The 17953-nt window shown below is 39.7% G+C and overlaps 1 protein-coding gene across 9 annotated transcripts in view; it reads left to right on the top strand.

The window, feature by feature from the left end:
- The first annotated feature begins 8133 nt into the window (after window positions 1-8133).
- The window catches only part of tjp1b (tight junction protein 1b), an 85234-nt gene continuing 75414 nt past the window's right edge, over window positions 8134-17953 (top strand). For 5 of the 9 annotated variants that reach the window (XM_088080470.1, XM_088080458.1, XM_088080463.1 and 2 more), the window contains exons 1-2: window positions 8134-8643; window positions 9336-9447. In XM_088080470.1, coding sequence (XP_087936596.1) covers window positions 8205-8643; window positions 9336-9447 — 551 coding nt within the window. In that variant the 5' untranslated portion in view covers window positions 8134-8204. The remainder of the gene's footprint in view (window positions 8644-9335; window positions 9448-17953) is intronic. The other 4 variants (XM_088080465.1, XM_088080461.1, XM_088080459.1 and 1 more) reach the window with 1 other exon arrangement.

Below are 17953 nucleotides of genomic sequence, written 5' to 3'. Positions count from 1 at the left end.
TGTACATTTACTTCCAGTTATCAACTACTTACTATAAATGGCACGCAGACATCTACAGTGACCACCATAAAATCTATCAAGCAATCAGAATTATTGTGCAGAACAAACCTTATCTTACATGTAGCAATTATTGCTTCTGTTATCTTGAGTATTTGCTAAATTTTCTGTTCTTATCTGTATGCAGTTCTTTTAAGCAATAACTCAATTTTCTCATTATTATATACTCATTTAATCTAATCAAATCTGTTCCGAAAATCATTTTGTTCTCTATATAAAAGCTATTGCAGTAAGTACATAAGGTTAAGGGTTTGGTCCCAAAGTTACATAAAGAAAGAAAAGAACAAGAGAACATCTTGCAACTGTGATAATTTTAGCAGCGATAAAGCAATCTGCAATTAAAATCAAATAATGGCCAGGGGTGTAAAAATGGGGGGAAAATGGCCCTTTCCCTTCTTTCTAACCCCCAACTTCTGACTCCCTATTCGAACTTCACCCAACTTCAAACTTGGCCTTCATTTTGATCTCAACTTAAAATTTCGTGACGGCATATTACACAGTTACAACATTATTGCATGGATTGACATATAAAAACCTGGCCAAATTCTCAAAATGGAGTTCTCGTTTCCGTGGAAATCACCAACACCACAAAGACACACAAACAGACATACAGACTCAGGAGGTAAAAACGATAAAAGCCGTATCAGCATTGTCATGGCCGGTAAAAACAAAAAAAAGAGGTGTTAAACATGTCAAAAAAGCAGACATTGCTCCTGAATTACTCCTTTTTCTTTGCCTTGTTACTTTCTTTTGTTTGCCAACTCTTGTCCAGCTGCCATACAAATGTTATGGCATGCTACATACACCAAGTCAAACAGAAGTTGTGTCACAGAGTCAGTAAGGTGCTGACATTATGGTATGACTCAACTTTCATATCTGTGTGCTGGCAGAGAGAAAAGTTTGGAGCAGAAACTGATCAAGAACTTCTCTGTCAGCTATGAGAACAAATGGCGCAACCTTATTTAAACAAGCCTGAATGCAAGGTCATAATCATTACTGTAATATTAGAACTTTTTATTGACAACTGATAAGCCTTTTCTTTATTTATCACATAAGAAAATGTTCTGTTAAATTTACATTTGGAAATATTTAAATAGTCAACCAAGGGATTACATTATTCACCCTGTGTGCTGATGACTGTACATGCGGTGAAAGAGATCATTTATTCTCATGATTCATGACATTATTTAGCAAGGGCCAAGAAATCTTCCACACTGGGAAAGAGTCTGCTGTGAACTGTAACAACTCAGACGTGCATAAATAGTTTTAAGCTCATCCAAACTGTGCTACATTTTCAGCTAAATTGCAATTGCAGATTGCAAACTTTGAAGCACTGAAGTTTAAAGGCTCTTAACTGTGCAACAGATATGTATGCTTTAAACCTTCATTTAATGCTTTTTTATGCAAAATAACCATTGTCAAACTTAACAGATAACCTGAATTAGACACTGTCTGTTTGGACAATAAAGACTGCAGGGATAAGCACCAATATTCATTAACAAAATGTGGCCTCGTCTTCACATCTTGTCCATTTGAACAACTTACTGGGTTGCACTATCCTCTGCAGGAGATGTTTGAACATGGGGTCAGGTATTTAGAAAATGGAGATTCTGCTTTCAAGTTCTGAAATGGTCTGAGACCCCCCCCATGTCTCTTTTTTTTAAACAGCCATATCCCTGGTCATCTTGACACAGTCTAGTAGTCGTACTGTTTCATATTAGGATGAACACGTTCTCGGATCAATAAGAATTAACACATATCTTTTTTTATGGGCTCTTGCAATCACTGCCATAGAAAATGAACATTACTCATCATTAACTAAGCAGCCAGCTCTTCGCAAATAATCAAATCTGTGTAACACCTTTCAGTCTTATATCACAATATTACTGCTGATCTTTAAACCCCCGGAACCAGACGGGCACAAAGAAACCTCATACCTTTTATGTCAAACAGCTGTTGTGCAATTCTGCAGCTAAATGGAGCATTTAATCACATCCTCACTTATCAATGCAATATCATGGGCATGGGCAATCAGATAAGGCGCTTCAGTTAAAAGAATCAGGGAAGACAAACATCATATTTTTTAGATAATAGCAGCACACTGACAAAAAGGAGGTGACCAACAATGAAATTTGGGCAACAAAAATGTATTTAAGATAAAGTTAAACTTTCGTGACTCTGCTGTGACACAGCAAACTTCATTGCTCCCTTGCTGTTGCAGATTTAGGATTTATACTATGAATAATATTAATTAAAAGACAATAATAATGTATATTAATTAATAATCAACTAATTTTCAAGAACATTAAAAACTTAAAGAATAGGTTCAAGACAATACTCAAATGCTTTTTGAATAACTGGTGACAGTTATTCCTTATGTCCATAATGGCCCTGAACTGATCCCATTATAAAAAGACTATAATCTCACAAATGGGGTCCAGAGTCACTGTTTAATCCAAAAAATACAATATATTTCCCAAACTTGCTATGTTTTCTGTACAGAATGTAGTTTTTGTGTTACCCCCTCCACTGAACTCAGCCATGACATAGTGTCTGGAGAAATGCAAAGAGAGAAATTCAATTCTTAAAAAGACACAATATGTGTTATGTGTTTCTGTTTGAAGCTTTTGAACAGAGTTACTCAGGATCTGTATTTGTACAGTCTGAACCAACTTTTTAAGTATTTCAACAATCACAAGTTAGTTTAAAGTTGATTTAATTAGCATGACATGTTAATGGAAATTTTTGTATCCATTGATTAAAATAAAGAAAAACAATAGTGATGATTTAACACAAGTTAAAATAGTGAACATTATGAAACATTAAAGACAATCTGTCATGACCTGTCCCAATCTCCTCTTGAGGTCATCTTTATTGAATTCAGAATCATTTGAAATAATGCATACAGATATACATATGGGACAAAACAAACAAAAAATACATAGATTAATGAAAAAAAATAATAATTAAAAGACAAAAATTAAAAAGAAAACCAAAAATACTGAAATTCTCATTTCATGATTCCAGATTCCATCATGTTATTATTATTTAATAATTTAAATGTCCTAATAGTCTTTTTGACCTTTGTTTTGGCTAACAGGGTGCTATATTGTCAAATGTCATTATTAAATTGTAGGGAAGTTGGTTTAGCGTCTGAGCATTTCTTCTTATGAAGAAGAAATATGAAATATGACAAACATGACGTTTTCCAAAACAGAAGAAAATTGTATGATATGGAACTTTCAATCTTAGCTTGCCTATAGTATAACATTACCTCAAATATACCTATTTCCTTTTTTATTTTGTTACTCAAATCTTCCGTTTTGTACGACTACACTTCCTGCCCTTGTGTTTTCCCGCCAGTTTTGATGGTATGCCCACTCTGATGAGTTTCTGTCTCTCATCAGCCCTGTAGTCAGCTCACCTGTTCTCGCTCTCCCTGCTAAGCCCCGCTTTTCAATGCCACGAGCCACATTTTTAACAGCTACACAATGCACTCAGACATCCTGCTATTAGACCTCCATAGAAAAGCATCAGAAAATTTGATTTTCCTGCAGTTTTATTTAAATGTATGCAGTCAAAAAAGGGTCAGACAATGTGCATGGGGTAAATGCAACAGTGATACAAGGTATCCTGTGAGATTAAAGAATGAAGTGTGTTTTATCCTGTTCCTCAAACCTCCCATAAACAGAGCAAAGTGTCTCCTCTGGATAAAGCTGTGTGGCACGTAAAGAAGATAAACAAGGATGTCTACAATTGTTCCAAGGTGAGGCAACATAGTGTTAACAAAATTTGCTGAAATGTGACAAGTATGTATAATCTCATACATTATGTTGGCATTGTCGTGGTGTATAATGTCACCTTGCAGCCAACTTTGCTGGGTAACATTAGCTTAAGTTAGCTAATAGCTGCTAAGGTTTTGGCCGACTTCAGCTTTGTAACATTTGCTCATCATGTCATCTGTTTAACTTAGTCTTAGTATTTTTGTTCTTTGACAACTGGACATCAGTTTTAACTGTAGCAAAAGGTTGTAGTTAAAGCCCACCCAAGTGAAAACCATTAAGGTTAACTTAGCTTTAGCGTTACAAAGAAAGCACTGGCTGGCTAACGCTAACACCACAGCATACTGAAGACTCCTTTGATGGCCTCTGTGTGAAACAAGGAGCTTCTGTCTCCAAAACTTCTGTATAGCGTCTTTGGATATGACTTTGACTTTGACTTTGACAGTCGCCATTGTTAGTTTTGGTGAGCAAAAGGAGCGGGGCTCAGCAATAGGTCGGTTGTACTACCTGCTTTCCAAAATCATGCTACAATCCTGCATTTTAGAGCCTGTTCAGACCTGGTATTAGCATGCGTTTCAGTGATACATCACAAATGGGCAGCCAAGACACATTGCTCTTCACACCCGTGTCTATCATTCGTCTACACTTGTGTTGACATTTCATTACTGCCCCACACTTATGTCTGCGCTTAAGCTGGCTGATCTGTACCACGCTTGCTTGTCACTTTGGAGGTTTTGTGAGCAGAATCCAACATGTCTCCTTTCATAAGGCAAACTGATGATGGATTTTGTGTGTTTAGTGCTCTCCACTAGTGCTGTGCTGTGATCGGATCCCACCCAAAACATATGTTAATATCAGTTGTAAACAGAGCCTTTTTGAAGATCAGTGATACTCAACTTATGGCCTGAGGACCTGATTTGTCCTGTGATAGGGTGCTGAATGGTCTTTTTTGTGTACATTGCATGTAAATGAGGTGCCAGAGTGCATTGTAAAAACATGAAAGAGTTTGTTTGAAAAAATGTGCCAAGAAAGGATGCCCCAGACCCTCAGACAGAAGATAAGGTTAATTATTTATATCATTTATTAATGTTTGTTTATTAACTGGTCGCTTGCCTCCTGTCATTTGCAGAAGTAGCCAGCAAAGAGTATCCCTCTTGTAGACACTATGTGTTTTGTCTTCATAAAATGTTCATCTAGTTAAATAAATTCAGGTCTAAAGCTCCATATATATTTATTTAATATTTCATTTATTACATATGTCAGTAAAAAAGTAGACCCATTGTTTGCTATTTTTCTGTCTTCCTTTCAAGACAAGCGTTCAGTCTCTATGGTTTTATATTTTGGACACATCGAGAGGAAATGTATCTGTGTTACAGTTTCCTGGTGACATTGGTTACAGATATGTCCCTGATGTCCCCATGATTTCACACAGTGACCTCTTTTGACCTTTGGCTCATAGTCACTAACTCAGATTTTGTTCTCATTCACATTTTTAAAAAAATCAATTTAAGATGTTGTGCCGGTTGAATTTCTCTGCTGAGGGATTAGTAGCAGCTCATTTTGTTGAGCGATCGAATTTCTTCCCTCCTTTGTTCTTGTTTTTCAGACACACGTCACCGTATGATATATTGTGTATGTTTTACTCACTGATCAAATAGCACCCTCTTCTGGTTAAAAGGAGTCTGTCCTCTCATACAGCAGCTGGATAAAATGTAATTCAAGGTCACGCTGATTTTTCTGCTGCATTACTATATCTTTAAAAATAGATTTTCAGTACAATGCATTAAGCTCCCCTTTAAATGCCCTTGTTCCATTCTATTATATGTTAATGCTTCTCCTCAATGCAAGCCTGACATCTCAATGTAACGGGTCAATGCCCGTGACAAAATGGTTTAATCTTGCTTTAATCAGGTGTCACATTCATGGCAATAAGCAGGAAGGTGAGCTGTTTGAGAGCAGTCAGTGGAGCAGCTGGAGTGTACGTGCCTTGCTCAGAGGCAGCTTAAAAGTATACAGAACAAAACAATTAAATGCATCATTTTTGTTTTGGCCTTCTTTTTTTTACAGGATTAAATTAAAGATCTAAGACTTTTTATGCACACTATAGATACAGTATATTTCTCCCACATTTTACAACAACATCATTACTACACAGGTGTGTCTTGGGATGGTCACAATTAAAAGACACTTTAAAATGTGCGGTTTGATCACAGCACAATACCACAGACAATACAAGTTTTTGGGACAGTGTGTCATTGACAGTCTGACTGCAGGATGCCTACCAGTGCTGTTAGCTGTGAACTGAATGGTCATTTCACGGCCATAAGAAGGCTCCATTGTCATTTCTGTTAATTTGGCAGTATATCCAATTAGCCTCACAGACCACACCAGCTCAGGACCTACACATCCAGCATCTTCACATGCAAGATGGTGTGAGAGCAGCCACTCAAACAAAGAATGCAACATTTGGCTTGCACAACTGCATAATTTCTGCAAAAAACATCCAAAACAGTCTCAGGAAAGCTGCATCTGCATCTGCATGTTTATTGTCCTCATGAGGGTCTTGACCTAGCAGCAGTTCATCATCATGACTTGTGCGGCTGTGAGGTCGTTTGGATTTACTGCCAAATTTACTGGAAATGTTGGCAAACTAATGACACACTCCCTCGATACTTGCAACACCTGTGACACTGTGATGTGTGATTAAACTGTACATATTACAGTGTTCTTTTACTGTGACCTTCCCAAGATACACCTGTGTAGTAATGACGATGTTCAATCAGCATCTTGTTATGTCATACCTGTCAGGTGGATGGATTATCTTGGAAAAGAAGTGCTCAGTAACATGTTTTTCAATTAATTTTCAACCAAATTTTGAGAGAGATACTGCATCTATTGAGTACATAAAAAGTCTTATATCTTTAACTTAAAGCCTTGAAACCTGGAACATCAGTTTTCTTGTGCTGTGTTCAGTCGCCTTTCACATGCATTTAAACCTTTGAAACCTGAGCAAATTGGATTGATTTCTTTTGGAAACATGGCTAAAAAGGCAATGAGCAACTTGACAAGAGATGTCCCATAAAGTCAGTCAGTCATTTTCTGTAACCGCTTGTCCTCGTAGGGGATGCGGGGGGGCTGGAGCCAATCCCAGCTGTTAGCGGGCCGAAGGCGGGGGGACAGGTCGCCAGACTATTGCAGGGCCGACACATAGAGATAGACAACCAGTCACACTCACAGTCACACCTAAGGGCAATTTAGAGTCACCAATCAATCTGAGCTGCATGTCTTTGGACTGTGGGAGGAAGCTGGAGACCCCAGAGAGAACCCACGCAGACACGGGGAGAACATGCAAACTCCGCACAGAAGGGCCCCTGCCCGGACCGAACCCCGTTCGGTTTTGAATCAGGGACCCTCTTGCTGTGAGGCAACAGTGCTAACCACAACGCCACCGTGCCGCCCGTCCCATAAAGTGTCTCAAGAAATTAGTAAAACATGACAAGAAAATGATCTGAAAATTAGTCTTAAAAGAGAGAGAGGTGGGAAATTAATTGATTGATACATCATTAGAAGTTTATAAAAATTTAAAACAGGGAAAATATAAAGAAAACCATATTTATGGTTATTATTATTGTTTTTATTGTTAATTTATTTTTTTTTGTTTATGTATGTATTATTTTAACTTTTTGTATTTTGACCTTTTTTTAAACCTGTTTTCTTTATATAGTTTTTTTTAATATAAATTTTAGGTAATTTTATTGTAACTCATAATTTTTAACTTCCTCCATTTTTGAAATAAATCAAGCCAATTTGCCAAGGTTTCAAAGGGTTAAACCTGTTAAAAATTGAAGCAAAAACCAATGTGGCATTAAAATTTTTGTTCAGTGTATGTTTCATTCACATTCTGCAGAGTTAAGATTGGGAGTGGATTTGAACCTCTCAAGCCTTTTTCTGTAACTCCCTGATGATTTTTTAGGATAGTCAGCATTCCCTAAAATAACTGCAGGGCATGTGACATGGTTGTTCCAAATAATTTTTAAGTAACTTACAGGAAAAAAAGAGAAACTAGTTGGACAGATTTTTATTTAAAGAGGGCATGCGTTGATTAAATGACAACTTGAGTAGCTCAAATGTTTGATCATCTCACAAGACAGGCCAAAATATTGTAAAATATGTTGTCTGCACAGTGGTGAGCAGTGTGCACTGGTGTACTTAGGAGTCTGCTAATCTTCTTAGTGTCGGTAAGTACCCAGCTAGAAATCAGCTACTGTCCAGATTGTCTCTTCCTGCCCCAGATAAACGTCTCAGACAACAACAAAGCGAGGCCTCGAGGAAATATGTGGCATGGTCGCTTCCCTGGCATGAAATATGCACCTCCCCTCCTTTGGGAACTGTGTTGACAGAGCCGTGGAAGAAGTTTTGATTGGTCTCCTCAACTTGAAGATGTTTGGCAGCGGCACCAAGAAGTGGTTTGTGAAGAAACAGAAGAGGCATCATCCGCAGAGGGCTGGAAGGAGGCCATGCACCAGGAAGAGGAAGAGGTGGGCGGCTAAGATCCTCAAACAGCACAGACAAAAGATCCTAAATGAGCTGGATGTCAGCACCGTGCTTCCCTACCTGGTGTATGATAAGGTTTTCTCACTCGGGGAGTACAAGGAAATACTGGGACACGAGTCCAGCAAGAAGCGGACGGAGATATTCTTGGACCATCTGTCCTCAAAGGGACCTGCTGCATTCTGCTCATTCTGCTCCGTTTTGGAGGAAGTGTGTCCCCACCTGCTAACCTGCTTTCTGCTGGATGAAAAAGGTGCATGCACTTATTAGACAGTTATTCATTAGGACAAAATAAAGGTCATGGAGGGCTGTGTGTGTTTGTGCTCTGGCTAAGTGAGCACCAGAGCATCGATCTGTTGCTGCTTTCCACTTATTTCTTCACTATTTTACTGAACTGCATTTGATCTTCTGCAAAAAAATGAAAAACAATATCAAGGAAAGAAAACTGCTTTGCAGTAAGCCAGCGCCACAGACTAAGAGCCAGCAAAAATAGCTTCTTAAATCTGGATGGCTGAAGGGATTACTGAGACGCCAGCGTTCCTAACTGGCCTCGGACAACATATGGCCTCAACGAGGCTGGTGTCTGCATGGCCTCCTCTCCGCTGCACTATTCAAAATCAATATGCTTTACTTACATTTACATAAAACTGAGTACTCTCAAGAAAATGACCCACACTTCCAGCTCAGCGAGTCTGTGGCTAATGCCACCACAATTAAAAACTTGTGTGCAAGGGTGTAGGTTTTCTTTCAGCACTGGGGGGCAGGGGTTATGCACCAACATGTACTTTTTATGCATCAATTTATGTTGTAAATGTCTCTGATTTTGTCAATTTTATTACTTTTATGTGTTTATTTGGGGGGACAAAGGAGCATGTGGCCAGAAGGAAAGATGTAAATGACATAACTATAAAAAAAAGTGGCTAATATGTAAATCTGTCCCCACAGATGGTGTCCCGGGAAAGGGCAGGAAAGGAGGTCTCCCCGTGCCCCCAAACAGTCTGGGAGAACAACCTCAGTGCTCCCCGCCCATGTACACCGACCCTGTGTTTGACTCCAGGTGAGAACTGCTTTACTCACTGATGTTGTGTGAAAAGCCTCACAGAGTGCTTAAATCTGCTGCATTGCTAAATGTTCGGTGAACTGTTTTTCAAACTACACTGGAGGTACAAATATGCTTTCATGTAAGTTTTTAAAACTGCTCTTAAGTGTTTTTAAAGGGTATTAACAAATGTTTTGAACCCTTACTATGACCATTACAGTTCCTGGGGCCTATAGAAATATAAAATTATTCTAAAGTCTGTTGATTTTATCTGAAAAACAGACAGTGGCAGTCTCTTCTTATCACCTCATCTCACACTCGAGGCAATATTAGGTGTTTTTCTTATGAATGGAGCTATTTAAGGCATCTGTCTGTCCTGCAGTTTTCAAACTGCCATATCTGCTCTCTTGCTAATGCCAAATTAAAGGAAGAGCTTGCTGCATGACACAAGGGCTCACTGAATAATTTGAAGAGTATGAAAATGATTGCTATGGACTTTGCAATTACCAGATCTCAGCCCATTTGAGTGCCTATGGGAGACTTTGAATCCATCTGTCTTTTTGCCTTGAGTGCAAAATGTGGTCGTAACAGTGTCTCTCATTTGTGTTCTGTTGCTTTATGCTGCTCGCTGGTTATGGCTGCACGTCCTGAATGATGGATGCTGTTGTGTCAGATCATTGCATCGATGTTTTGCTGCATGATTTCTGCACTGCCTTGTGCATGCTGATGTTGTGTTATCACACCGCTGTCTTGCTGTCTTTTATTTCTCAACCTGTCTCTCACTGCATTGGGTTTAAGAAATTTTGGGGCTGCAGTTGAAAGATAGTTGATTGGCCAACTCAGTCACTAGAAGAAAATGTTGGCATTGTACATTTCTGCAAATCATGAATATGTTACATTTTTATGTCATTATGTATTTGATACATTGAAACCTTACATTTCAACAACAGTGTGGTTAACGTGAGGTTTTATGCACAAAATACACCTGGTTATGGTTTGGAAAAGATGATGTTTGGGCTTAAAATACTCCGTTTTGGTGGCACTATGCCGGCAAATAACGCATTGATATCTTGCTGTCTTTTTTTTTCTGCGGGTTCTCCAGCTTTCACCCACAGTCCAAAGACATGCAGACTACTGACTGACTGAATAACTGGTTGATGACTCTAAATTGGTCGCAGGTGTAAATGTGATTGTAAATGCTTGTCTGTCTCTATGGGCATGCAACCTGTCCAGTGTGTACCCCACCTTTCACCCAGTGTCAGACTGGATAGGCTCAAGCACTCCCACAAACCCTGAGAAGATAAAGTGTTCATGGTTAATGAATGAATGAATAAATAAATGAATGCACTTTACCATCCCTGATGGAAACACAACAACTTGTTGATAAATGGGTGTTTGGCGGCGCAGGCACATTTACAGCAATGTTGATTACAGTGTGATGTTCTTCTAAATCTATAAAAAAAAAGAAAGTCCTGAGGAGATGTATAGGGTGTTTTGGAGAAAAAACAAAAACTTCTAATTTAACTTTTAATTTCTCACTCATCTGCAATTTGACTAATTTGGCAAAAATCATCGTGCACAAGTGACGTCTATTGCAGCACTATATCCATGTCTTAAAATGGTGACACTTAAATGCGCGAATAAATGAAATGACCAAAAAGAGGAGCATAAAATGACATCTGCTGACCTATTCTTTTGTATTTGAGGGAGCGGTCAAAGCAGTCCAGTACTCTGGTGCAGAGTCCTGCGAGGCTGCTTTTGTCACTGTGTGTCAGGCCCTGTGAATGCATCATGGCTGAGTGTTGGTGTCTTTCTGTGTGTGTGTGTGGACCCCTGGAGAGTACCCTCGGCCCTGCTAACACAGCAGGGGGAAGGGGAGAGATAGGGAATGGTCGACCGTGTGTATATGTATATGTACTCTGTGTGTGTGTGTGTGTGTGTGTGTTTGTGAGGTAGAGTGCTTGCCTGGATGTGATGCCTGAAGTGACGGGACAGACAAGCTGATATGCTCCCTAGACCGTTAAGAAGGCCTCTTTAATGTATGACAGCTAAGTCAGCATGGAGACAGCTATCCCAGTGGTCTGGCCCTTGGCACTGACACACACACACACACACACACACACACACACACACACACACACACACACACAGACAGGCTGACAGAAACAGACTAACACACAACACAGCATAGCAGCACAAACGGCCAGAATAGTCACAGAGCCTCTACAGGAGATGCAGTACGCAACAACGTAAGTCCTCTTAAAATCTCATTGCAGAGTTTGATACTTTATTTGAACACTCGAGCACAGCTGGATGTGACAATGTATCTGTTTTTGTGAGGAAACTTGGGATGCTTTTTGTTGTTGTTTTTTTTTCATGTATCCCTGTATTACCTGTTAAATCAGGCTGATTCTGAGAGTGTCGGGCAAGGTTGACTGCATGTTCATTTCGATTAAAAACGGCATAATCTTTTGTTTATTCACTCTTAGGAGAAGTAGGACAGAAACCGCCTCAAGTCATGGATGCTTGGCTTCAGAATTTGTGTCCCCGTGTGACAGAGTGAAGCATGTCTGCAGCCGCGCTTGTTATAAATGTGGAAACAACCTGGGAATATGTTCCTTGTGGTGATCCGTATCTCTGCACAAAGTCGTGTGTGTGTGTGTTTTCACCTTTCTGATGTGCACACTTTCTCTGATCCACAGCAGAAGAGCAGATTGATTGTCAGCTGCGCGGGTTCAAAGAGACACTGTGTTTATTAGTTTGGCTTCTCGTGTCCGCCTCTGGTCAGTTTCCTGCTGACTGAAAGCGAGCATGCAGCATTTAATCACATCTCTGGGCTTCTATCTTAAAGGGCACAGAGGAGCTGTGTATCACTGTGAGAGCGACGCGGGAAGTGATGTGAAGCTGACTGAATCCGGTTTAAGGGCCGCTGGCTGCCATATTGTTTTCACGGGACTGAAATTTTTTTAACCAGCATATAAAGAGCAATCACCTCAGTCTGATCAGTGCAGATTTAAGTGCATTAAATGCATGATTACGCCAAATTATTGATTTGCTGGCCGTTTTGTAGCTGCAGGATGTATTACTACAGAGTGTGTGTGTGTGTGTGTGCGTGTGTGTGTGTGTGTGTGTGTGTGTTTCACCAGGATGTGTCGGCCATGTGTTTGGCCTTATATGTATATGTGAGGCTGCAGCGATGATGTAAGTCCCCGTGCCTTCATCCATAAGTGGAGAAAATGAGATGCTGGCAGGTTGAGGAGGAGGAGGAGGAGGAGAGGAGAGATTAGCTTTAGCTGTGAGGTTATGCTTCTCTGTGCTGATGACTCACCTCACAGCACATAGAGAGAAAGCACTGCGACAGCACCGAGGTGTGACTGTGTGTGCGCGTGTGTTTCATTACTCTTGTTCTTCTTGGTGCAGTGCATTCATGTGAAGAGGACTTTCTCTGTGAACTTCTCCTCTTTGTTTGGTGCAAAAGTAATAAATCACGGTGTTACAGCGGTAGTGGTTCTTAGGGCTTTCATCCAGCTTCGTCTCCTATGGGAGCAGCCTCTGAGTCCTACAAACCAGCTTTGATTTTTGCCGTACAGAAGAAAGTGGACAAGAGATTCTAAGGACACAAGAAAGAAGGGCAGCCCCATCTGTCCTATTTACTTGCTGGGGTGAAAAAAAAGTACTTTAGTGTGTTATTAGCGCACACGTGTGCCTGTGCATCTTTGTGAGCGTGCTTGGGTCGGTGTGTGTGGTGGACAATAAAAGATGTTAGCGGTGGGTTCTCATGTGAGAAGGGTAATGATGGGGCAAGCTGCTCCGAGCCATTACTGTGGAGATGCAGAGGGGGGATGCCAATGTGAAATCAAAGTGCTGCAGTGGAGTGTGCATGCAGCGGCTTCAGACTGCAGCACAACCACTGACCCACTGCTGTCTCAACGCTTCCCCACTGACACACTACTACTGGTTCCCATACTCGCTCCCTGTAATGTGTGTGTATGTGTGTATGTCAGAGCAAGAGAGAGGAGGCTTTGTGTGTGTATGTGTGTGTCCATAGCAGTTTCCCCGTACACTAATGACTGCTGTGTCTTACATGCCTGATAATGACGCTCTGTAGCGTCTGATAAATCAGGAGCGTTATCTGAATGGCGTCCCAGTCAATGGGAGGTGACATAGTGCGCTGCTGGTAGGTTTGTTGCTGCTCTGATGATCCCATTAGCGGTGTATTATTTGAGTGTTGACTGGATTCAAGAGCCTAACAGGAAGCAGCGATGTCACCGGCAGCACGCAGCCAGGATTCAGCGTAGACGTTTTTTCTGTGGGGAAATGGAATCATTTCACTCAATCTAAACCTGCAGTGAGGTATCAGTTATTTTCTACTAATTTGTTAGTGCACACAATTTACTACAAAGCACTTACTTCAAAGTAAATTCGACTATTACTAAACTCAAAATCTGACAGTGATTTTGACTTAAATTGCAGTTGTGCAGGACTGAAGCCAGGATGTAAAAAATACCCACTGACACCAAAAAGATGATTTCTAGTTTTTTGTCATCATGTCGATTTTCCAGATCTTACATACAGCATTATATTTAAAGCAGCTTTAATAAATATTCTTGGAAAGTTTATCCTTATCCGCTGTGAGGGTCCAAGGACAGAGAGATGTTGTATGCTACAAAGCCCTCTGAGGCAAATTTTGATGTGTGATATTCGGCTTTATAATTAAATTGAGATTGAAATTAATAAGTATTATGATAATACCAATGATAATGTGAAGATAATGTGATCCTAAGTAAGGGGTTGCTTGTAGTGAACATACAGAGGATCACCACCTGAATCTGCAGCTCACCTTGGCTTTACAGAGCTTTATATTTCCTCTAAGTGTCCGGCCTGCAACTTTACTGTTTTGTTTCACTCTCTGTTTTGTTTCTTCTATCATCACACTGTTTTTGGCCACTCCAGGGAGCTGTTTTCTGATTTAAAAAAAGCCCTAAAAATCCACTCTACACTACTAGCTCAGCTCCCAACAGCAGACGGAGTTAGAGACTAACACAGTGGAGTCAAAACTTCAAAATCAAAAACATCTTAGATACTCATTAATGTAAACCAGTCAAACTAACCTACTGAAGTCTCAGAATAGTCTCTATTTTTCCTTGATTGGGGACAAAATCACATATTTACTTTCACGTAATTATGAGAAAATTATGGACCTGTAAAGTGTTACCATTTGATTTCCCAACTTGACCCAAAATTAATCAAATTCAAATGTACTAAATCAAATGAAAATGATGGAGTCAGCTTTAAAAAGACATGTGTGTATGTGTTTAACCGCAGCGTATAAACTTAATTTTCACTAAACCCCACAAATTCATGGAAAAGAATGTGTGTCCTCAGTGGGAACTATACGGCCCTGCTTATTGCATGACGTGATATTTTTAACTGTACAAATTCTTTATGTCATATTTTGTTTCAAACCCAGAGATCTGTGTAGAATCCATACTTGATAAGGTTAGATGCCCTCTCACCAGCAGAAACTGCATGGGAGAATTTTTGGACAAATGAGCACTACATGAATTTAGGTTCCTTTAATGCCCTGAAGGGTTTTCTGCTTCCAGTCACCCAGAAGTAACTAACTGGCAACCACAAAAAGAGCTGTTTTAAATAACAGAAAAGGCTTGATGTTCATTCTCTGCCTATTGCATTAGCTTTTGTTTTGAATGTAATTCACAAAATACATAAATCTATAGGAACTTAGATGTTTAGGGTTTTTTTTAAAAAAATAGGGACTTTTACTATTGATTTCATTTTACATAACCACAGTGTGTATTTAAACATACAGTCCTACATGTTCTCCCTGGGTTTGCACTGCCTGTACTCTAGGTTAGCACACATTATGTGGAGGATGCTGTCATCCATAGTGCACCATAGTGCCATGGGTGCATACATTTTTAGCACCGCGGGCCACAGAGGGATTCGCTCCCCTGACGCTGGCGGTGTCAGTGCTGTGCTCTGCCTGTGTGGCTTTGTGGCGGAAATATTCTGTAGGACACAACAATTGCTCAAGTTCATTTTCAGCATGTGCTATAGTCCGATTTTTCCTCATTAACAAACCAGATAATCCCTTTATCGCAGAATGCCTAACAGGTATTGTAGTATTGTGTTGCTCATGGCAGATAAGTATAAGATCCTTAGTTCGCTTGTATGTGTGCTCCTTATTAGACCTCTTGTGCTGCGTTTAAGTCTGTCTCATCTTGAGAGAGTGAGAAGTGCACTTCTCTACTCAGGTGAGCACTTCTCTACTCCTCTAAGACTTCAAAGTCTAGACTAATCGACTTACTCTGAAGCTTAAAACGGCACCACCGTGTCAGTCTATTGAGTGAAAAACAACCCACGCCAGCCTCTGTTTGCTGCTAATGACAGGTGGTGTGGGCACAGTCCACTGAGACGGAGCTGCTGTGTGCTGCACCTCTATGAATTTAACAGTCACTGTATAATCTGCTGCCAAACCCAAAAAACATATTTTCTGTGCCAAGCATCAAAACATGCACTTTAAAGCTCCAGTGTGTAGGATTTAGGGGGATATATTGGCAGGAATGGAATACAATAAGTATGCTTTCATTCACGTATAATCACCTAAAAAAGGATTGTTTTTGTTACCTGAGGATAAGCTGTTTATACCTACATAGGGAGTGGGCCCTTGTCCACACAATGTTTCTATAGTAGCCCAGATTGGACAAACCAAACAGTGGCTTTCATTTGTGTTTTTGCATTTTTGTGTTGGCCTACATAGTTTGCAGACCTTCCGCGACAAGAGCATTGGTAAAACACAGATTTTTTACAAGTGAAATTGCTTAATTCAGTGTATTTTCCAGTTTAAATCTCTGGGTGTGTTTGTTTTAGAGAGGAAGAGACCTCTGTGGGTAACCCAGCTCTCGGTACAAACTCTCTGAATGTCTGGACCTTTAAGTCATCAGAGAAAAAAACGTGAGCACACATTAGAAGGTGCTGGGCTAGAGGCCTGTTTCCAACATGCTGAGCAGCATCAGAAAATTGTTGATTTGTACCATGAAACTGCTTTATTCAGTGATTTATTGGTTTGGTTTCCTCTTTGCATAATAACCTCTTGATCAATGAACTCTGAAGAGATTCTAACTGGTAGAAATTTCAGATAGTTGTAATCTGCAATCCTAATCACTAGATGCCACTAAATTGGCCTAAATCTTGTCCAGTGTTTTCTTTAACTTTAAACTACTTACAGATATGATAAACTACTATTATATTCTCTCTGATACGGGGAGAAATATGTTCCGAACTCTTATATTTTTAGGCCCATAACACCAATAATTCCCAACATTGCCCAAGCTCTCTAAGTGGAAAGAAAACCTCTGGAGATGTAAATCTCTTTCAGGTGTGAAATAGTGTAATTAGGAAAAAGATTATAAGGTTGTAACAGGTGGGAAATGTTTAAAACACAAGGGGTTCATATTGCAATGGTGGAACTATAAAGAGTCCAATGTTAATGTCATAAATCCATTAAAATAAGTTCAATAAAAGGCATCTCTAGTGAAAATGTTCAATAAAATTTGTTCAGTAGAGCAAGTACATTAATTTTGTGTTCACATTCAGACCGCAGGGAGGTGGGGACACCTTAAATAGTCATTTTTGCATTTTCAAAAAAATCCTTACTCACCCATTCAACTTAAAGAAAAATGCCACAGATTTCTACTTTGCCTTGCAGAACAAAAGAGGATTGTATATTAACATTAATATTAATTATATTTGCCCTGCTCATTCCCATTAGAGACTTGGTCCTTGTAATTGACTGGCAATGTCTGAAAATATATTTGACAATGCAGCTTCCAGTTTTAGGTGATAGAAATATACTGAGTGTATTAAATGCCTGTGTAACAATAAAATCCTGTTAATTAAAAATGCAAGAGGGGTGTTCAAGATCTTGCATATGATATAAATAAATGTATCCTATGGTGCCCTGCTCGGACCATATATTTGCAGGAAAATGTGACCTTTGCTGCATGAACCAGAAGATTAACTGAAGAATGGTTCCCAACCACTTTCTATAGACTGCTCCCCAATTTCATTACGCATGACATTTAAATTTAATTAACCACCAATTGTTTCCTGTTACCGCCAACAACAATGCCAGAAGCCTTTCCTGTCTGTGAGTGTAGGTGTGCTGACTGCTTTGATTTAATATCAGTCAGACGTACAGTAACAAGAGCAGCAGCTGTGATATTTGGTCGCCCTGCTCATTTACAAGAGAGCTGGGTGAGTCAGACTTTTAGGATTAAGAATTATCACCAAGGCCAGTAATATTAATAACGTCACATAGCTGCTACACTCGGTGCTTTCACTTTCCATTCACATTGTTCTGGGTATGACAGAGCAGATATTCTCTGAACCATGTGAGCTTGAAGTTTTATTATTGACCACTGATACATCAGTTTGACAAAAAATTCTTAGCACAATTTTCACTTACTGGAAATGTGCTGATGACTGCTATAAGATCACATCT

Source organism: Plectropomus leopardus, chromosome 7, assembly GCF_026936395.1.
Source record: "Plectropomus leopardus strain MGB_pleo_1.0 chromosome 7, ASM2693639v1, whole genome shotgun sequence".
NCBI classification, from domain to species: domain Eukaryota; kingdom Metazoa; phylum Chordata; class Actinopteri; order Perciformes; family Serranidae; genus Plectropomus; species Plectropomus leopardus.
This window is presented reverse-complemented; position numbering and strand designations above follow the sequence as displayed.